Here is a 23378-nt window from a genome sequence, read left to right as displayed (position 1 = left end):
GAGGCTTGGTGGGGTTTAAAAGTGGTTTTGTAACCTTGGTTCACAACGCAGGGTTGCAAACTTAAAAGAGGCATCTGGTCATGGTTGCGAAATGGGGCAGTTTCACTAGCTTCACAATTCATAGGTTGCTAAATTATTAGTTTGCAACCTAGGGTTTGCAAAATCCAATGGAAGAGCTGATTTTGCATTGCTTTTCCCACTCTTTGCACCTATTTTTACTATAAAATGTTCACAACACAAGTCAAGGCACCTTGTGCCAAATAACTCAATTACAACGTATAATCACGTGCCTAACTGATGCAAAATGGCATGAATTTATTAATAAATGTAGATCTATTTAGTGCCAATCAGGCTGCCTCTTTGTATATAATATAACTCCAAGAAAAATGGGGGTCATTCGTTATACATTTTGTCCTCCCTAGAGGTACACACAGCCTTCCATATTAACTTTTTTTGATAGTGCCATCTTGTTAGGAGCTTTACCTTTTCATGCCAAGATTTGTTATTTCTGTTTGGTTGTCTTAAGGCATTACTTACCTCTCGGACTTCCTATGGTAGGGGGTGGACACTCTTTTCATGGAAATCCTCCCACTTGTTTTACCAACATTGAGGGTCATAGCTTTCATTTCCTCAGTGGATTGTTTCATTTTCAGATTTGTTTCAAGTACCAGTTTAGTACCTGCTTTAGGTAGCCTTCCCAGGGCAAAGGCCCTTGGCCTAGGTCGAGCTTTGTGTGGCACATGTCCCTTGTGTGACCATTAAGTTGGCTTGTCATAAGCCCCTAATTAACATCGAAGCTTGTTATGAGGCTGTTTGACCTTGGGAGGCAGTATAACTCACTGACTTTGCCTATCAAAAAAAAGTTTCTGTTGCAGGCCACTGTCAGAGGTTGTTTGACCACATATAGCTGTATGACTAAGGCAAGCCTATCTAGCCACTGGATTGACTGAGTTTAGTCTGTTAAGTCATCCTCACTACTAATTGGCCTTTGATGGATATTTGGCTGTTGAAAAATGGCTACCAACACCATATATGAGAGGAAGAAAAAGGTGCTTTGATGTTTCAGCTTCCTAACTGCATCTGGCACATGAATTAGTTTTGTTTAAAATTAATGTTGAAGGCTTATGCACCCACCTAAATTTCTGGGCAAAAGTGTAAATCTGAAAAGACAAGGCTAACAACTCCTTGATGTCATTTCTATATAACTATAAAAGCATGTGTAAATGACAATATGAAGAACTAAAGATGCTCTGATGATTTGCTTCTGAATGGACCACTAGTACTCATTTGTCCTAGGTTACCTATCAACATTAAATTTGAGGTATCCCGAAGGTTATGTAGACAGTCCTGTCAATTATGCTCTTCTCACAAGTAAGGCAAATCAACCTTTAACCCAATAGAATCATGCTAATGGGAACAGAGGAAGCCCTGAGAGGAAATGACCAATTTGATATCTAGGTCAATAACATGAACCAATAAAACAGCCTCTCTCCAAGTGAAGAAGAAAAGGAAGGAGAAATAGCTAGAAAATTCTCCACTCTCCATACACAAGACATGCTGATCAGGTTGTTGGGTTTATGGAGCCTTCTAAGTTGGGAGTATATCATTAGTTTTAATTTTCAGAGGAAATCTAAAGAGTCCATATCTATGGCATGTGTAGGATCATTTGTGGTATTGATTCCATTTCTGCATCTGATCAATTTCTGGAGATAAGATCATTTCTTCAGGGTTATTGAAGCAGTTTGAAACAAGTCTTCTTCTGTTGAACTTATAGGATTACATTTAGGATTTTGTGAATTATTTGCCAGTTCTATTTTTATTATCACTCAATGTTGATGGCATAATTTCTATAAATGATGCACTCAATGGATGGTTTATGTTTCCAGATGCTGTGGGATGCAAAATGGAATCCTTTCATTTCCATCGGGAATCTAAGTCTACCCTTAATAGTTGTTGGAGGTTTAAGAATAGCTATAATAGGGGTGAATCTTCATGCATCTGTCAAATTCTAATTCTGTTTGTTTCTGCAATTTTGCAGTGTTTCCCTATGGAAGTGCCTCCACTGATCAGCAGTGCTTTGCAGGTAAGTGGAGATTTTTTTCCTTTGTTCTGTATAGATCTTTTATGATCTAATATATCTCTAATGATGTTGCATTTTCTGCATTTTTGGACGAAGTTTCATAAGTTTCTGTTTTTTTTTTCCCTGAATGTTCCTAGAAATTAGTCGTCATATGTTTGACTGGAGGAGATGATCATGATCCTTCTAAGACAGCGGTAAAAGCATCAGCAGCAGCCATCCTTGCAAGGATTTTAGTAATGAATAGTAATTACCTTGCCCAATTAACATCACAGCCATCACTTATGTTGCTCCTCCAGAAGGCCGGTTTCCCAGCTGAAGAAAATATACTTCTCTGTCTGATTGACATTTGGCTTGAGAAGGTGAGTGGGATATGCATCTCCTTCACAAGGTTAATTAGAAGCTGTTCAATGCTTCCTTGTTCTATTTTTTAAAAAAAAATATTTTACCTGTGTCTGTAATCTTGAACATTAGCTTGATTAAAATTCTGGACTCTGGACATGAACAAGATACTTCCCATGTAGGTTGCAATTCATGAATCAATTAACTCATGTCAGTCCATTAGAAGCAAGGAAATTGGGATTGAAAGACATGCTATATTATTTGTTTTACTTGTTCTAGTCAAAGTGAGAATATCTTCATAAAATAGATAAATCTAACCAGTTTTTTTTTTTTTTTTTTTGAAACCATTCATTATAAGAACTTATTAGGCACTTTCCTTACTCGACTAGTATATGTTACATTGGATAGAGGAAATATTAGTTGGTTGAGGTATTACAGATCATGTAAATATAATTCAAAATATTTGCATATGAATTTCATTGGCTAGAAACAATTCTACTTAGGTTGGAGAGAAAATGTGTTATCATCTTGCATTATCAAGAATATTGTTAACTTGCAGGTAGTTCATACATGTTCACAATATTTGGGATATGAGAATTTCTGAATTGCATGCTATGGATCAGGTTGCATTTGTGTAATAAAAAGAGGTATAGTTTTTTGGAATTAAGATGAAAGTCTGTACGGGTGCAAGATGGTTCTTACCTCTTGCTGTTGGAAAATTGTGCTCGTTCGGGGTGCTGCAACATGAAAACTGATGGGCTCAGAAAAGCTCATGATTTGCTTGACCATGGCAATTGTGGCACTTTCCTCAGTGACAATTTGCATATTGTAGTGTGGAAGGTTGGGCTTTTATTCTCCCTACTTTAGGAAAAAGAATAAAGATAAAATTAATAAATCATTGAGAAGTTTCTTGATTTCAGACTTATAAAGAGAGAGTGATGCCACAGCATGCTCAAATTGCCCATATCAACAGTGCATACTTGAGGTCTTGAGTGAAACTGTCGTGATGGAAGGCCTGCACATTGGCGAGTTTTTATTGAAGAGAAATTTCTATTTTCTTGCTTTTTGGGTTTTGATTTTGGATCCATGATCTAAGGGCTCACTTAGTATTTCATTTATGTTAAGATCTAACTGTATTTTGAATTGTCTAATCCAAACTTATATGTAAGTGAAAGTTATTCTTAGTCTAATGTCACTGCTTTTTGCCTTCAATTGTGGTCACAGGTTGACAATGCATCCTCAGCTCAAAGAAAGATGTTTGGTTTAGCCCTTTCTATCATTCTAACCCTAAGATTACCTCAAGTTCTTGATAAACTTGATCAGATCCTAAGGTATGTGTTCAACCTTGAAAATTTAAGCACTAATGGCAATTTAAGTGTTAGTTAGCTTTTGTATGTGTTGTGGTGATGCATTTTGATTCATTCAGTGTATGTACAAGTGTAATTTTGGGAGGAAATGATGATTTAACAGAGGAAGAATCCAGGTTAGGATTCCCAATAATGTCTCTAACCTATTATTTGTTTCTCAAGGTTTTTAGTGATTATTTTAGGATTAGAAAACTATCGTGGTATATGCTTTGATTTTCAATATTCTTCTAATAAATGGCAGTGGTGACAACATGAGCTCCAGCAGGTCTCAGAATGAAGGACCTGTTCCAAGTAAAGAGTTCAAGAGAAGGCAGGTAAAGATTCTTGGGATGTTCCTGAACTGCCAACTAAGAATAAGAACAAAATGTGCTAGACAGCAAATCTGATGGACTTGTTCTTTTCCTCATTAGATAAAGTTTTCAGACCCTATCAATCAGTTGTCATTAGAAACGTCAGTGAGAGACAATCTTCAGACATGTGCCGCTCTTCATGGAGAGTCTTTTAATTCAGCTATTGGTAGGATGCATCCTGCAGCATTTGCACAATTGAAGCAAGCATTAAAGATGCCATAGCATGTGGTGTACTCTTCTAAAATCAGTCTTCTCGTGTCGATGGCGTCTCAAATTTTTCCTTCTTCCGATAACTTGTGAAGATTATAGGTTAATTTTCTCAACCCTTTGAAATCTCTATTCTGTTTTTATATATTATTTTTATTTTGAAAGTTGATCAGTGGACAAATGTAGCATCATCTTGAATTTTCCATCTGTTTTCTAAAATAGCATTAATTCATGACAATTTATACTTTAAAGTATTTTAAGGAAATTCATTTAGCTTAGAGAATAGCTCTTAATTGCTTATTTGAATGAAATACAAGTTGATGAGCAATAATGGATTAGCCCTTGTGCACAATTTTTCTCAATCAACACATGAGCTCATGCCTGCACGTACACAAAATATGGTTCTCTCACTCAGACACAGAAATAGGTTAGTGAATCTATCTATACACTCACAAGTTGATAGTTGAAGGGTACCCTATCTTTCACACAATTTCATAATTGATAATAGGTTAGAGATGCCCTCTCTCCCCCTCCGCACACAGTTTGATTATAAGCCATGACAGATTTGAGAATTCCTCTTATTTGATAGGTGATAATAGATTTAGGGTATCGATCTGTCACACACAGTTTGATAATGCTAATATTTTCTCTCCCTCATTCCCAAACCAAAGACCGAGCACAAATTATTTATTTGGTTGCTCTTCCTCGATAGGTATTGGTTTGTGTCTTAACCAGTGAATCTTCCTGTGCTTGCAGGTGACATTGAAGGTTTTATTTACTTTGTGTGGCTTGGTGCTCTCAATCATTTTTAATGTTTCTTAATTGTTTGGGCTGGGTTCCATTTCCAGTTTATATGTTAAATTTCATTTGTTGTAAATGCTTCTTTGGGCTGTAAATAGGCTTGACCCTTTGCTTGGCCTAGCATTCAAGGCCTAAGGGTCCCAAGATTTTGTCATTGACCTTGAGAATTTCACAGAAACATGAAAGATTAAAGAGGAAGAAATGTACAAGGTTTTTATTTACTCATGTTCAGATTTTGCTAATGCATTTCTAGGTTTGATCATCATTTATAACACATTTTTTCATTTTGGGCACCTCCAATTTTATCAAGACATAGGAAGGTTCAAAACCCTAACAAACTGCTCGGTAGTACTGTTTTGCTTACAATGTAAACCATAGACCAACTGCTGGTCTTTCTGCTTGAAAATGATGCCACCCATAAAACTCACCCGCATGTATATAAAAGAGGTCTTCAGAGGCAACAAGAAATGTGATTTACGGTTCTAGCTAATGTCATACATGATACGCAATAGATTTTAAATAGTCCATATATGGTTGAGCCAGATTCCGGTTAAACGCGGAATTTGCCTCAGAAAATATGAAAATATTAAAAGAGGCCTCAGCCACCCACTCCACTTTTATGTTGAACTTGCCTTCATCTCGGCCGCCATTTTTTTTCTTAAGTGTAATGCAACTGATACCATAAGAGTACATAATTCCAGTCTCCAACCACACGCCCATGATGTGGCATTTAGTAACTCCGAAAAGATGAAGAAAAGTAATAATACCGCGGACAAACCCAAACTGAAAACAGAGGTGATACTCGACATGTATCATTTAATAACTCCGAAGGCGATGACAAAAGAAAGACAACCCCAAACTGAAAGGAGAAAAGTGGAAAAAAACCCAAACTGAAAGAAAGACGAGAAAAGGAAGTACCCAAAGAACTCAACCCAACAGGGATAACCCTCTTTTATTATCCACAAACGAAACAGGACTTTTGACAAAGCAAACAGGATCTTAAGTCTTGACAAACTCAGTGCCAATCACGGATCCAAGACTTGATCCACTGACTGTCAATCACAACCCTCAATGCCCGACCCCATGGACAGACCATTTCCACCCAGATATCTCAACACATCTCAATCAACTGAGTTTACATATATGACAACAAGCCCAAACCTGTGGAAAGGTACATCCATTTATCAACTGGAACCATTATGAATATGGCACCACCACACTAGTCTATGCTGGAGATTCAGTCTCATCTTTCTTATCTGCCTCTGCTCGGACCTCCTCTTTGTCTACAGCTACCTTCTCTTTGGTGGCAAGGGATCCCTCTTCCTGGCCTTTGTCCTCCGTCTTACTATCCCCAACACTCAACTTCTCAAGAAGTCCAGCTGCAGCTGAGGCATCTTCACTTTCTTCTTTCTTTCCCTGGCTTTCAGCGACTTCTTGAAACATTTCCATGAAGGTTTTGCAATCTGGAATAAGAGAATATATGTTATCCATGGGAGATTCATGTCCAGAACAACAATAGCCCTCTCTGACTTAAAAGGAACAAAACCCTCCAATAAACAGGTAAAACAGTGCATATAGCACTCCAAATTATAAATGTGTATATGGAATATTGCAACTATTCTTAATGAATCCTCCACGATTACCAGATAAATCTGTTATGTCCCTATGAAGGTGGTAATAAAAATAATTTTACCTCTAGTAAAGGAAACACTTCTTCACCAAATTCAAAAATATTATTGTAACAACTACATTCCAAGTTTATGCTAATTACTCAAAAGCCGGACCACATTTAGTGATTATTAATGAACAATATCTTCAATAAATACACACACACTAACAACAAAAACTGGTCATGTGGGATGATAGGAAAATATGTTTGATCTATTACAAAGCTGACATAACAAAACCCAGATCTAAAAAACCATGACTAGTAACAGTAAAACAGAACATGTAGATCTATGTCTCATGAGGTGATGGGAAGCAGGACAATATTTAACAGTGCAACAGTCTCTCTACATCCCCATCTCAGAGGGCAACCAATGAGCTGCATTTGGACAGCAGAATAGCTATCACTGTCAGATTTGTTTTCCCACTCCCAAGATGCTCTGTTATTGGCATCTTAAACCATAAGACCACATTTGGGTAAAAAGACACAAGACAACACAAGTAAATTTTAACCTAACCCACTCTGTAAGCCACCATGAACACAAGCAGCACAGCTGGGCCAAATATTTCAGGGATGAAAATGACCACCACCACATTACCATAAATACAAAATAGCAATGTCTTGAAAACCAGATCAGATCTAGATCATCTGGTTAGACTGGTTCAACCACCAACCAGTCCTTTTTCCAGGTATTGGACTGCCCAAGAACTGGTGACCCAGCCAGTTGAACTGGCCAGTTTTATGGAAACCGGTTGCAACGTTTTGGCTGTGTCCACTCTCCTAGCCTTTTTTGCTCGGTGACATGGTACATTGGCTTTGGGCGGGAGACCTAGCTGCACAGCCTTCTAGATTTGAACCTAGGAAGCATGATAAAATGTGTAGATGTGACTGCTAGGTCACATTGCTCAATAGTGTATATGCTTTTAAATGCTACTCAACCCTTATCTACTAATTTGAAAAGGAATACAAATATATAGCTATTAAAATATAGATTAAATAAAAAAAATTATTATTTTTGGATATGCATCCAAAAAATGTCATTTACTATTAAATAAAATTAAAAATGTCAACATATTTATATTTTATTCTTATTATGATTTATCATCTAAAATATAAAATGGTGAAATATTTAACTTTTTTTAATTATATATAATATAATTATTTTTCAAAGATATATAAAACATATATTTACAATGTCCCGTTAACATCACAATTGAACCACTGATCCAACTAATGAACTATTACCCGGTAACTTTACCAATTCAATGACCAATTCTGAAAACGATTCAAGATAGATTCAAAGTATTTAGAATTACACCAAAAACACCAAAAGATTGGTGTTATATATTCAAAGTACACCATCAAGTAATACCCCACATCACATTAGAAACTTGGACATTTAAGTTTTCCTCGTCCTATAAATTGAGAATAGTGCACATCGGGAAGCTGAGATAAAAAGACCCATTGACCCCATGCCTCTAGTCTTAAGGAAGTAGGATGAAATAGGGGTGTAAATTCAAGCATATGAACAGATCAAACTGACTTTGACCAATCCAAACCTACATGTTATATTGGAATTGTGTTTTTAAAGTTCTAAGGTTTAATTCTCATTTTTCTCTCATTTATCAAAAAAAAAAAATCCTCATGTTTCTCTCATTTGCCATTCTCAACATTTACTCCATCTAATGGTTTCACTCGCTTTGATTTTTTTTTGCAAAAATCATCAAAAAACAATTACTCTTTAAAGAGCCAGGGGTTTCTCAATGAAAGATTTTACACTTTCATTATCATCGTTCTCAGTTCACAAATTTTAAGTCTTTTATTTTTTATTTTTTATTTGTTTTCTTTTTGTGATTTATGTGTTTTGCCTCAATTCAGTTGTTGCTAAGAGTCCATGTGTAAAGATTATTTAAAATCTTAGACATTTTTTTTTCTCATATCTAAGATTGGCAAACGTTTAGTTGCAAGACGTTTTGAGTGTTATTGTTTGGTTGGAAATGTGTGTTTTGCTTTTTCTTTCTTGGCAACCAAATATAGGGTGATTGGGTAGCGAGGCTCTATGTAATGGTTTGACTATGTTATTTTATTTTGGTAGTTTGTGTTTTAGTGGTTTTTGTTTATCTTGTTGGGAGTTCAATGGCTATATGTTAAAGTTTGATATTTTTAAAGGGTTGTATTCACAGATACCCAATTGATTTTCCTCAAGCGGCCGAACTGATTCAATCAAACAAAACCAAACAATCCTCAAAAGGATTGGTTTGGTTCTTTGCTAGGTGTGAAATAATAATATTGGTTCAGTAAAATTTTCTTTAGAAAACTGATCAAACCAAGCTTTCTTGCTCCCTTAAGATGGAAGACCACAAGGCCAGAAGAACTGGCCATTTGGAAGAACCCTCGGCCCACAGACCACTAGATTGGGGACTGAAGCCAATACTTGAGAGAAGGAATGAGAGAAAGGGGAGGAAGAGAAGGGGGAGTGAGGAATAGAGGGAGGAAGAGGTATGGGGGTCCCAAAACTCTGACAAAGTACTAAACAAGGCAACACTACATTCCACAAAGGAATGAGTGTAAAACAAGTATTGCACCCCAGTAAAAGCAAATCTTAAAAGAATGGTACTTCTAAATGCTAAGGGAGAGAAAGGGAGAGCAAGAGAAAAGAAAGGGGATAAAAAAGAGAGGGGGAGGGGTGGAGAAGAGAGAGAGAGATGAACTGCAACTCAACTAAATCGTTTTTATCAATTAAAAAGATTAAAAAGGACAAAACCTACTTCCACAATATACAAATCTAATAAGAAAACAAAAGAAAAATCTTCTAAAAAGAAAAGAGATACAAGCTAGATAAATGAGAAAGATTACAAAAGATCACAAAAGATCTAAGAGCAAACCAAAACAAACACTAATTACAACTCAGGGAAGACAAAATATCCCCAATGAAGGACACCAAATGTTTCCCTCCACTATAGGTTTAAAAAGGTCTAAGGTGATATCCACAATGCCCTTTAACATGTACCAACTAAGGAGACTGAAGAGGAGATAGGTAGATTTAAATGATATAAATACACACACACACACACACATATATAGATAGAGCGAGAGAGAGGAGAATAACAAAAATAACCTTTTTCTTACAATTTATATAAGGGAGTAACCACTTTTGTGCTTACTATCAACGGTGATTTGGGGGGGGGAATCGTTAGATCTTTGTTTCCCTTTTCTCAAGAAGAATAAAAACCAACTCATGCCAATGACCTCTCTCCAAGACATTCCAAAGGAGAGGCATGCTCTCCAAATGCAACAATAGGCTTAATTAGAGCATCAGAAGCTTTGAAAGAGGTAACCAACCTCACAATCTTATACACCTTTAATTATGCCTCTATGGATTAGTGTGCCTCTACAGATAAGTTTAGCTACCGAGAAACAGGTTAGGTTATCCTTCTTGGCTAGGAGGAAAAAGGATTGCGAATTAAAAAATACACCCCCATCCAAGTATAAATGTTGTAAAGGTTGGATTTGTTCAAAACCTCTTGCCCAAGGGCTGAAAAAGCAACCTGAAACAGCCTTTAAGTATAGTGTATGAAGAATGATCATCATTCCTAAGTCTCATAGGGGCAAAAAACCATCTCAGAGAAATGGGGAGAATGATTATACATGCCATCAAGAACCTCCAAGATTTGCCAAAAATTCAATGAACCCCAACAGTTCAACCGTAAAAAGAATCTCTTATTTTACTACAACCTAAAGAACAAAATGAAACTAGGAAACCTGGAGCAAAGTACCGCACATCTTACCCATCCATTAACAATAGAAACAACTATCGTAGTTAACTCATAAAACATATCATGTATTTTTTTCTATCTCTGTTTTATGTATACATGTATATATATCTTAGAAACATGAAGTACAAAATAATTTTTTTTTCTTGAACCTCCCACAAACCCTCCCTAATACCACTTGAGTCATGACTCATGGGCATGAAGTATTAAATAATTACACTATATTATACCATATAAAAACATTAAATACTAGAATTTTGAAAAGTTCAATTTAACTAAATATGAGTTATAATATAGGCTCATCACAAAATCTAGAAATATTAAATTTTTTGAGTTTTTTAGGTCAAAATTCTAACTAAGCATATATATTTCTGTGTTGTTAATATAGATGTCTTTGCATGTTATCTCCAAAAAATACACTAATATATCAATTAAAAGTTTGTATTCATCAATCATCATTGTTTTTAATATCAACATTTAAATTATTCAAACAAAAATTCTTCAATATTCATTGTAAGAATAAATTTAATTAACTTCTAACATAGCCTTTGATAACAAGGTAAATTTTCATGCACAACTACTTTACCTCACTTCCTTTTATGATCAATTTTTAACTTTATTGTACATTTTAAACAATTAGTATAATGATTCTCTTAAGAAAAAAAAAATTAATTTGATTTATATTGAATGAAGGTTGTATTCCCCATAACTGACAAACTCTTTGCAATTGTTGCCCATCTGTACCCAAATCACATAGTAGGATAGGTATGAAAGACCTTTTCTCTTCTTGAGGAAATCATGGGCTTCAAGAAGAGAAAAGAGGGGGAACAATTGAGGAAGACGTCATCCGACAATCTTATGTGGCATCACTGATCCCTTGAGCAACAAGGAAAGAAGATCCCCAATTAACCTTGTTCCTCTGGACAGGCAAGACATGGTACCTCAAACCAAAAGGCCAAATGCCAAGAGAACCAACTACTCAGAAGTCCTTAGCTGATGACTCCTAGACTCTGGATTGGAACTGGCACCTCAAAACATACACAAAGGACCATGCATGTTGCACCATGAATAGGGTGGGGAGCCTGGTAACCGCTAGCCAAGGAAACACACTCTTAAATAGTGATTTGATCTTCAAAGAAAAACAGAGTAGAACTTATGAAAAAAATAGAAAGGGTGAATAACAGAGGGGGTATTGTGGGAAGGTGACAATAAATCAGACTTTGTAAAACTCTCAACCCAATTTTTGTATTTACAGACACATGAGTAGATTCACTAAATAATACAAAGTATGGGGAATGTAAATATATGAAACGTACGCAGAAATCTAGCAGATAAAGGAAAAAACTGGTATGAACGAATACTCACTCTCAACTGATGCAAATCGAATACAGAAAAGTTCATCCTTAAGTTCACCATCTGCAAAGTCCGTTGCATGCCACACACACGATTTGTCGTTTCCACTGTGCTCTTGCACTGTCATAGTTGGAAGAACTGCATAACAAGTAGAATATATTGAAACACAAAAACAGGATCATAAAAAGAAAATGGAAACAAAAATAAATTTTTTTAAAAGGTTTTTAAGAACCAAATGATCCACCGAAAATTAACCAAATAGTCGTATCAGGCATTTCTTGGACAACAAATGGAGCAATAATCTTCAAAAAAAAAAAAAAACAAAGATGAAAAGTAACCTAGATGATTAGCGCAGATCTTTAGGGTCTTCGATTGGCGCATAACAAGCCTAACTTTGCCCGACCCTTTGTGCTTCAAGAACTTCACAGTTCCAACGCCTCTTTCTTTCCATTGCTTCCCTTCCTTATCGAATCGATAAAGCTTTGCTTTCCTAAAACACTCCGATTAACAACCAATCAGAGAAAACCCTAGAGATCATCAATAAAAACCCTAGAATTTAACAAAGTAACTGTACAGATCAAGAATGGCGTCCTCTTCTTCTTCGCCGGTGGTGACGGCGACCACTTCAAGCTTGACGATTGGAGCGACCTGAGCTCCGGTATCTTCGTCTTCGCCGGCGGGGGCATCTTCCTCTTCTCTGCGCTCGGGACCGGTACTGGCCATCGCAAGTTGCAACTAATGCTTAAAGGGAGAGAAAGCCGTAGAGCATGGGTTTGGCGGTTTGAGTTGTGAATATGTATATATAGGGCACTTGTTAGCGCGTGCCTTTCGCAGAGTGGTGGGACGTGAGGAGATATTATGTTGTTTTGTGTTTGACGTAATCGATGCATACTCGCTTTCTTTGAGCGCCATCTGTTTTTCAAAATTTCAATTCTATGCTTCAGATATCGTTTTTGAAAAATACTTCGCGAAGTGATTCTCAATCAATCATTATTAAGTCAGGGAAATTATGAAGCTAAGGATGAATGAATGAATCAATACTAGCATAAAGCAAATGAGTAATTGTAAAGGTTTGTTGAAATTGACTTAGAATTATGTCCAAAAATGAAAAATTGCAACACTGACTCATCAACTTGATTCTTACGACTTAAGACTTAAGACTTAAGACTACATTTCTCACCTAAAGTTATGATAAGATAACTTGTGCTAAGTTAGTGGAAATAGGCTAGGAGACCTCAAACTCAAACTGAGGCCTTGCTATATTTGATTAGAGAAATGAACTTTGCTAGATGACAAGTTAGCAATGCAAAAGTTGTGCATTAAGGAGCCAAATACACCATAATCAAAGACAAATTTTTATCATTTTAAAAATATTTTTAACCATCAATAGCACTAATCAAAGGAGGTTTTCAATTAAAATAATTATTTGTCCAATTAATAAAAAAAATAAAATCAGTTAGACATTTGAATGATTTTAAGTACTTAAATAAAAATATAATGTAATTTGAACTTAGTACACTAACAATACAACAAAGAGATCCTAGAAAAAATTAACTTGGAATGTCATCTTTCTAAAGTCTTCTTGTTCCTTTTTATTTCCTTTTACCTTTATATAACATCATTTATTTCAAATTTTATTTTGTAATCATTAAAATCGAGATTAACTAGAACTTGATTTAAGAACATTTATGACTCTAATTAAAGGTGTAAAAGTTGAAAGATACAAACAATATTACATGCATCAAAGTAACCACCTCTATTTAGAGTTTTCAAATCTATTTACAGTTGTCAAATCGAAGTACATAAAACTTAATCTAAGCAAAATTGTAGGTGTATGCAAGATACTAAATAATAAGTTAATTTTGTTGGGACAAAGTCTTTAAAAGCAAGGCATGATGCAACAAAGTTAAACTTGAGTTTCCACTTATCTATCCTTTGTACACATTGATATTAGTTTGATCATTCAACTCATATCATTTGTGTTGTATATGACTTGAGTGTATTAGAAGTTTCACAAAGGATACAAGTCATGAGTTCCTTACAAAATGGTTCATAATCAGTTCATAGATTTAAGCAATTCAATAGAGACTATAGTACACTATCTTCTAATTGAATGGATGACTTGTCTTGTCCATTGGGATGAGGTTTCCTAAGGTGAGTGCATTAGTTTGTATGGTTACACATGAGATAAGACCTATAATGAATCATGACCTAAAACTATCAGATTGACAAGATATTGCACTTGTGTTAAAATCAATAGGAGACTTTGACCTATAGGTAAGACCCTAATGTGGTCATATATCCCAACGGATTGGGTCATTATTGATGAAAACTAGTGATAATAGGTATTCTCAATAGATAAGCCATGATATCTCGTAAGATTGAGACAACGCATCCACTTAGATGATCTAAAGGACATGCGATTATAAGTAATAATTACTATTAGCCCAAGGGTTCTCTCAATCGGGTTTTGATGATAACAAATCATGGTTAAGTGACTAATTGGTTTGAATAGTAAAGAATCTCAGGTATAAATTCGGAAATTCATCAAAGGACTAAAGGGATACAAGATCGAGACTATTGGAAGACTTTTGATCATAGGAAACAAATGTAAGATGAATGCATGTGTGCACTTAGGTCTTTTTCATACCTTTTCATGCATCTTTGAAAACTCGGTTTATTCGTTGAAATTTTGATTTCATTAAAACCTGAGTTTTATCAAATGTACCTTAAGCAAAACGTTTCAAAATTGGCATATTAATTTACCTAAAGACCTTGCCTAAGTGTTAGAAAAGAAAGGAATTGAAAAAGATAGGTTTTCGAGGCCAAAAGGCTCAACCAATCGAGGCTCTGGCCAACTGGCTCAACCGGTTGGGGAACCGGTCGATTGGTTGCCCTTGTCCGGTCGAGGTCTGATCCAGGAGTGCCAAAAACACTCTCTCTCATCCAGTAGTTTCCTCTTCCCGTTTGAGGTTCTATCCTTCCTAGTCGAGGTCCAATCGAGGCAACGGTAACCTACCAAAGCATTAAATGCTCCAACGGCTAGTGAACCAGTCGACCCCCAGCTCGACCAGTCGAGGCTGTCTTTTGCTTTTCTTGGCTCTCAACCTTAGAAATCTATAAATTGAGAGTTTCGCTTCATTTATGACATAGAGAACACTTACAATCAATTGTCTACCTACCTATTCTTGGCTTAAAAGCTCTCATTTCTTTCTTAGTGCATTAAACCATCACTTGCATATCTTTTAGTGCACCCTTGTGGGTCATCCTAACTTTGTTTTGTATTTGAGCTATCTTTGAGTTAGGTTGAGGGGTTCTTTCTTGTAAAACATGAGTGTTAAAACCTTCAAGAGGTTTGAATCTTGAAGAGATTGTGTAAGAGCCCATTGGAGTCGGAATCCAAGTGTAAAGAATTGGAAGCTTGGTTGAAGGTTGAAGCTTCAAGCTAGTGGAACCCTCACTAGGTTAGGAGATTGAGGAGAGTGGACGTAGGCAAGGAAGTGTCGAACCACTATAAAATCCGAGTTTGAATTCTCTAACTCTATCTCTTTATTTCTTGATTATATTGTGCTTGAATTTGTTGTGTTAAAAAAGTTTTGAAAAACCCAATTCACCCCCTCTTGGGTGTTTTTTTCATTTAAGCATAGCCTTTATTTTCTCAATTACTTAAGTAGAATTTGACATATGTTCTTTATAAGCTAGATTATGTTAGTTAATTACATAATAGGAGGATCTACAACTCAATGAGTAGAAAGGTAATCTTGATGGGTCGATAGCAAATATATGAACTGAATTACAACACGTTGAGGATAATTTATAATGCAAAGTATAAACATAAAGTAAATGAATATGGTGGTCAATCACAAATGCAACAATTGATGCACAAATTAATGGAGTTAGAATACATCAAATAACATAGAAGGGATGAACACAATGACTATATTACAAACTTGATATCCGTACATCCAATATCCATTGATTTATTGCTAGCATTTCCATTGGTGTTGATTTTAGATTATACCTATAAGATGAATATATATGGATACATTTGCTTGAGATAGTTGGTGCAACATCAACAAATAAGATATTTGCAATTGCATTTGAATATCTTGGGGATGAAAAATAAGATAATTACATGCGGGCCCTTCAAAATTTGAGAAGTTTAATGTATGAAGACTTCCTTCCTAGAGTGGTTGTCATTGATAGGGAACTTGTTCTTATGAATGAATTACATAATGTGTTCTCAACCTCCTCACATATTTTATGTAGATAGCATATATCGAAAAATATTCTTGCAAATTTTAAGAAATAGTTTGAGTCAAAGGCGAGTTAAGAGATTTTTATTTCCATGCGGAATGTTTTAATGTTTGCTAAAACTAAAGAGACATATGAGTACCATATTAGTGCCTTTGAGGGGCAAAACCAAGTATATAAAAGCAATTATATGCTACAAAGTTCAATGGTTACTTCCAAATAAAAAGAAGTTTGTAGCAACTTAGGTAGATAAAGTCATGCATTTCAGTAATACTACAATGAATATCTATGATCATTTATAACCATTTTTATTTTTTTACGTAATGTCTTTTCACATGTTGCATATAACATCAAATATTCTTTAATACTAAATAGGGCTAAAAGTTCACATGCCAAGTTGAAGAAACAATTGGGCACCTCTCAAGGTGATTTTGAGAGTTCTTAGGTTAAAATCCACACCACTTTAGAGTTGCAACACACTAAAATAAAGACATTATTTGAGATTACTTTAATTAGTGTCCAATACAACATGAAAAGTCATTTGTTTAGTGAATTAAGAAGAAGTATTTCTAAAGTTGCACTAGGTATTTTGGTTAATGAAGGAAAAAAAAAATATAAAAATATTTAAATAGATGTATCCACTTATGGATGTATAGATGAACTCACGGACTTCCTTGTTCACGTGAGATCTCTTTCAATAAGATTAAAGGTTGGCCAATCCCTTTAGCATCGATAAAGACTCATTGAAGGAAACTTTATTTGTTTTCTATTAAACACTAAGACATAATGGAGATGGGTTTATTGAAGGAAACTATTATGGAACACTTTTATCAACATTTTTTAAACACCAATCTAATTAGTAGGCAACTAATGCTAAAGAATGTAATGGAAATATTTGCTCCATAAATCACATATGTAACACCATCCTAAGAAAAGGCAAAGTTGAAAAGAAGACTAACATCTTTAAAGAAGAAAGATTTATCTACTCGTAGGAATTTGTCTTTTTTGAATATGTGAAACCAACATGGGATGAGAAAGCAAGTATTGGTACTACGTCATTAAAACAAAAGAGAAGGCCAAAGGATGTTCGCAACCTTATATTATTCATGTAAAAGATGTGGGAATAAGTGGTAATTGTGGATAATCAACTATATGTCACAACCTACTCAAATGACTCTCTCTGAAGCTTATGTAAGAGAGTAAAAAGCTTTTAGAGCCTTTTAGAGCCATTTACACTTGGCTACTTCGAAGAAGCTTAGAGACACCCACACATCTCTATACAAGGGACGAAAAATAAGGGAAAACAGTGAAGTGTTCTAGAGTCATCTTGTACATAAGTTGTACATAAGACTTGTGTAAGATTCTAGAGAATTTTAGAGTTGTAAGGACCTATGTGTGTTTCAAGGAGTTCATTGGTTACCTATAAATAAAAGATGGCCTCATTTGGCCAAGGCACTAAGTAAGTTGAGAGCTTTTAGCCTTGCAAAGCATTCCCTATACAATACAAAACTTCTTTTCTTAAGTGTTATTTTCAGTTCTCATCTTAGCTTCCAAGGCATGTGCATTACTTAGCCTAGTAAGCTAAGTAAGAAGGGAAGGCTGATAGCAACGTTAAATGTCTTAAGTTGTCTAAGTGTCGCACGTGAGCTTAGGAATGGCCTAAGTCTGTGACTAGTGGTATTGGAACATGGTTGCGAAGCAAGCATTGGTACAAGTGAAGGAAGCATGTCGAAATCCAACATTGAGGAAATGACCAGTGAGCAAACTCGTGGCAGGGAGACTGGTCCTACAACACGTGGTGAGGATAAGAAGGAAAAGTCTTATGATGCCATTAACAACATGGAGGCAAGGTTAGCAAAGATGGAGCTAGTCATAGCAAACACCAAGAAAGGGATGGACTTGTTTAAGCAAGCATGGAGAAAGGCAATGAGAATCTATGGGAGCAAATCCAAGACCTTCATAAGGGAATGCTTGTCTCACAAGTTCAATCAATGTCACACGAGGTGTTTATGTTCTTCCAAGATAAGGTCATGAGTATGATTACTAGCCTAAAGTCAAGGGTAAAGGCCTTGACAACACACTTAGAGACTTGGGACTAGGAGAGTAGGTAAGAGTTGACTATCTATAAGACCATAGTGATGGCACGGATCATGGCCACTCATGAGGCACTAAGAGTGAAGATACAAAAGCCACATGTGTTTAGTGGAAAAATGGGTGTTAAGGAACTAGATAACTCCATATGGCACATGGAGAGATATTTCAAGGCTATTACATTGACAAATGAAGCCACTAATATACATACCATGATCCCATACCTCACCAATATTGTTACTCTATGGTGGCATCAGAGGTTTGTCGACATAGAAAAAGACATGTGCACCATAGATACATGGGATGATGCCTTTAAGAGAAAAATCAAGAGGCGGTTTTATCCTTAGGAACCTAGCAAGGAAGAATATGAAGTGTCACAAGCACACGAGCTCGATCCATGATTATATGAAAGAGTTTTCTACATTAATGTTTGAGATTCTAATATAACTAAGGGGGAGTTTCTATTCAACTTCATAGAGAACCTACAAAGTTGGGATGCACAAGAGCTACAACGTTGTGGTGTCCAAGATCTTGTTATAGCCATCACAGTAGCCAAGTCCTTAGTAGAGTACAAGAGGGGAGACTCTTCCAAGCACAAGCCACTGTCTAAGGTAACCATGGTAAATATGAGAAAGACAAGGGGTTAAAGGACTACACTGCTGCAAAGGATCAAGTAAAGCCCTTAGTGGTAAGGATGGTAAGGGCAAAGACAAGCAGAAGGAGTCCACGCTTAGGACCTGTTGTGATTGAGTCTCTAAAAGCAAGACATGATGTAACAAAATTAGACTTAACTATCCATTTGTTATCTATTTGGTGTATTGACATTGATTTGAGCATTTAGCTCATGTCTCTTACATTGTGCATAACTTGGGTGCATTAGGAGTTGCACAAAATATACAAGTCATAGGTTCCTTGTAAGTAGATAAGTTGTCTACAATTGGTTCATGGATTTGGGCAATCCAATAGAGACTGTAGTACACCACTTCCAAATTAGAGAGATGACTTGTTTTGGTTGTCAGGATGAGTTTCTCATGGTGAGCGCACTAGTGTATGTAATGCACATTGGACAAGACCTACGACGAACCATGATGCAAGGCTATCAATTGTCATGATTCACCAAGGTACTATACTGCATGGACTCTCAACCTTGAAAGGATATTGAGTTTGTGCTAAAATCAACATGAGGTTTTGACCTATGGGTGAGACCCTAAAGTGGTCATATATCCCTATGGATTAGGTCACTGTTAATGGAGGTTTAGGGCAACAGGTATTCTCAATAGAGGCACCATGATATCTCATGGGATTGAGACAGTGCGTCTTCTTGGGTGATCTAAAGGACATGTGATCATGAAATTTGTGACTACAGTATTTCCTTTAATGGAATTTGACATATGTTCCTTAGAGTTAGGTATGACATTTGATAACATAATAAGTGAGATCTGTAACTCAATGATTTGAGAGGTAATCTTGATAAGTGATAACACTACCTTATTAGATTGCAGAAACTAGTTCATGGGGAGTCTGCATGTAGTAGATAGTAGGTCACGGACCTAAGCACTAGGTATTCTGTTGTAATATACATAGAGTACTAGGATACAATTGACCATCTGTAGTAAGATGTTGAGTCTATTTCAGAATTTGATTATGAGGGAGCTAGTACTCCTATGGGTCTCAATAGTCCCCGCTTTGAACTCATATTCCTTATTGACATGACTTATGAGGGTTGGATGGGTTTTTAATTCACTTTTGTGTATAAGGACATTTTGGTAATTATATAAGGTTGCACAGGGATAAGTAAGTTGTATTTTTGGACTAGGCTAATTGATTAATTAGGTCTTGTATGGTTAATTAATCAATTAGCAACATTTTTGGGTTAGATTAAGTGACCCAAGCCTATTGTGGGTTTAAGTCACTTAAGCCTAGTAGAAAACCTATAAAAACCCCTTTAGGGGTTAGGGTTTCTAAGTCTTGTCATTCTCCATTTTAGTGTAGAGAGAGAACCCTAGCCTTCACCCTTGAGATCTCCACCATCTCATTGCCTAGACATAAGGAAGAGTCATTGGGCAGAAGATTATGGTGTTTATGAGATCCATTATGACTTTAGAGTTATCTACATTGATTGGAATTGATCTGGGAACATCCAAATCAAAGGTATGTGACTTTATTCTCTATATCTATGTTTTCTATGTTATCCATATTGTTTTTGAATACATGTTTATCTGTTGTGATAGATTTAGGGAGCTTAGGATAGATTTGCATTCATCCTACATGATCCAAGGCATGGAACAGAGTAATCCAAGGTTCCTAACAAGACTAACTACTTCTTATGTGATTGTCCACACTATGTGCATAATTACCCTAAGAGGAAGACCTTAAATGCCATGATCAAGGAGAATGAAAAAGAGGTTAATGCTCATGTTGAATCCATGCAACTTCTAAGTGTCTTCAAGACCAAGCCAATGTTAAAGACACCCCAAAACAAAGGGCTAACGTATGTAGTCCTTGTGAATGCAAGCCCACCAAGACCATGGTGGACATAAGTGCCACACAATTTTATATTTATGGATGAGGCAAAGATACTAGAGCTTTAAGCATCCAGAGAGGGAGAATGGCTTATGGCAGTCAACTCTGCTACTAAGCCACTACATGGTGTAGCACGTGGGGTGACTATACACATAAGCACATGGGAAGGGAAGGTTGACTTCACGATGGCACCCATGGATGACTTCAAGGTAGTGCTAGGGATGGATTTCCTAAAGAAGGTCAAGGCAATGTCATTACCCTTACTCTATTCAATGGCTATCTTAGAAAATGAGATGTAATGCGTAGTCCTTATAGTCATTGAAGGTTCACCTAAGACCCCCTTGTTATTGTCTATGCAAGTAAAGAAGGGGTTGAAAAAGAAGCAGGTAACCTATCTCACTACACTTCAGGAGTATTAAGGACATGCTTTGGGAGAACTCATGCCTAAGGCAATTGAGGAAGTCTTTGATGAGTTCAAGGACGTTATGTTGCCTAAGCTACCTAAGAGACTCCCACTAAGAAGATATGAGGATCACAAGATTAAGCTTAAACCATGAGCTAAGCCCTTTGCTATGGGGTCATATAGGATGGCATAACTAGAGTTGGAGAAACTAAGAAGACAACTTAAAGAGTTGTTAGATGTGAGCTTCATCCGATTGTCCAAGGCTCCCCATGGCACGCCGATGTTATTTCAAAAGAAGCATGATGTATCCCTAAGAATGTGCATAGGTTACCGGGTACTAAACTAGGTGACAATAAAAAAAACAAGTATCCTATTTCGCCAATTGTTGATCTATTTGATCAACTTGGTAGGGCAAGGTACTTTACGAAGTTGGACTTGAGATCATGTTATTACCAAGTAAAGAATAACAAAAGGGGTTGAGCCAAAGGTAATAGGTGTGACCCGATATGGTTCTTACGAGTTCTTAGTGATGCCCTTCAAACTCACCAATGCACCAACCACGTTATGCACATTAATGAATAAGATCTTCCATCTATATTTGGATAAGTTCATGGTGGTTCACTTGGATGACATAGTTGCCTATAGCAACACCCTGGAAGAGCACATGAAACACTTAAGGAAGGTTTTGAAAGTACTAAGACAGAATGAGTTGTACGTAAAGAAAGATAAATGCTCATTCCTGGGAGAAAGTAAACTTCCTAAGCATCCTATAAAGGATGGCAAGCTCATCATGGATGATGACAAGGTCAAGACCATCTAGGAATGAGATCTTCCTAGCAAAATACCTCGACTAAGATCTTTCCTTGGCTTAGTTAAGTACTATAGGTGGTTCATCAAAGGCTGCTAAGCCGGGACAACTTTGTTTACTTATCTTCTCAATAAGAATAAGGCATGAGAGTAGGATGAAAGGTGTCAATAGGTCTTTAAGGATCTAAAGAAGATTGTGACAGAGAAATCGGTGTTGGTACTACCCGACCACACCAAGGTATTTGAGGTGCACACAAATGCCTTAAGACTTCACCATTGAAAGGGTTTTAATGTAAGACAACCATCCTATTGCCTTTGAGAGTCACAAGTTTAACCATAACGAGCGGCGATATACAGTGCAAGAAAAAAAATGATTGTTATAGCTCACTGCTTGTGCACCTGGAAGCACTACTTGTTGGAGTCTCACTTTGTGGTGAAGACAAACAATGTTGCCATTAACATCTTCCAAGCACATAAGAAGTTAAGCCAAATTAAACTAGGTGGTAAGACTTCTTGACAGAGTTCGACCACATGTTGGAGTACAAGCCAGGAAATGCTAATCATGTGATTGATGCCCTAAACCACAAGAAAAAGATTCCATGACTAGCCAACCCCAAGGAGACTTGGTGATCTTCTTAATGAAGGGCTACAGTATGATCCGTTAGCTAAGAGTCTCATCGCCTTAGCCCACAAGGGAAAGACTAAGCGATTCTAGGTAGAGGACGACCTACTCTACACTAAGGAAAACAAATCTACATGCCTAAGTGAGGCAACATGATAAAGAACTTGATCAAGAAGTGTCACGACACTAAGTGGGTTGAGCACCTTAGGCAATGACACACGAGGGCACTACTAGAGTCAACATATTATTAGCCTCAAATGAGGGATGAAGTTAGCGCAATACTAGGTGTTTTCCTATGCTTCTATTTTGACTCATAGTCATCTCCTGGTGACCCATTGACACTCATATGACCTGCTCTTTCTAAGTCATCTTCAAGGATCCTTTGTTAAGGGGTTTATCTAAACCCTCTTGAGTTTACTTTTATGTTTAGGTCACTTAGATGGCTTTTACAGGCTTAGGTTACTTAGACACCTTTTTAAGGTAGGTTTCACTTGACACTTCACTAGGCTTAGTTTACTTGGTTTGCTTTTTTGAATTTGATTGCTTGATTTTTGAGCTTAAGTGAGCTCTAAAGAGATTGACGAGTTGATTGAGAAGTTTAAAAAAACTAGATAATTGACAAGATCATTTAAAAAAAATTATCAACAAAAAATATCTCAAACATGGTAATTTCATTTTGCAATGAAAATACAATAGAGATATGTATTGTCGTAAGACTAATCTATTTATAGAAATCAGATAA

The 23378-nt window shown here is 36.4% G+C and overlaps 2 protein-coding genes across 3 annotated transcripts in view; one reads left to right on the top strand and one right to left on the bottom strand.

Moving 5' to 3' along the window:
- LOC117920726 (importin-11) overlaps positions 1-5386 on the top strand; it is a 48680-nt gene extending 43294 nt beyond the window's left edge. For both annotated transcript variants that reach the window (XM_034838321.1, XM_034838322.1), the window contains exons 18-24: positions 2039-2083; positions 2218-2439; positions 3644-3750; positions 3846-3902; positions 4028-4100; positions 4197-4445; positions 5100-5386. In XM_034838321.1, coding sequence (XP_034694212.1) covers positions 2039-2083; positions 2218-2439; positions 3644-3750; positions 3846-3902; positions 4028-4100; positions 4197-4358 — 666 coding nt within the window. In that variant the 3' untranslated portion in view covers positions 4359-4445; positions 5100-5386. The remainder of the gene's footprint in view (positions 1-2038; positions 2084-2217; positions 2440-3643; positions 3751-3845; positions 3903-4027; positions 4101-4196; positions 4446-5099) is intronic.
- Positions 5387-5928: 542 nt separating this feature from the next.
- LOC117920727 (ran-binding protein 1 homolog a-like) lies at positions 5929-12709 on the bottom strand. The gene is made up of 4 exons (XM_034838323.1): positions 12511-12709; positions 12275-12426; positions 11949-12074; positions 5929-6607 (listed from the first exon to the last, which is right to left on the bottom strand). The coding sequence occupies exons 1-4, from the start codon at positions 12657-12659 to the stop codon at positions 6369-6371; spliced, it is 666 nt and encodes a 221-aa protein (XP_034694214.1). The 5' UTR covers positions 12660-12709; the 3' UTR covers positions 5929-6368.
- Positions 12710-23378: the final 10669 nt, after the last annotated feature.

Source organism: Vitis riparia, chromosome 8, assembly GCF_004353265.1.
Source record: "Vitis riparia cultivar Riparia Gloire de Montpellier isolate 1030 chromosome 8, EGFV_Vit.rip_1.0, whole genome shotgun sequence".
In the NCBI taxonomy this organism is placed as follows: domain Eukaryota; kingdom Viridiplantae; phylum Streptophyta; class Magnoliopsida; order Vitales; family Vitaceae; genus Vitis; species Vitis riparia.
This window is presented reverse-complemented; position numbering and strand designations above follow the sequence as displayed.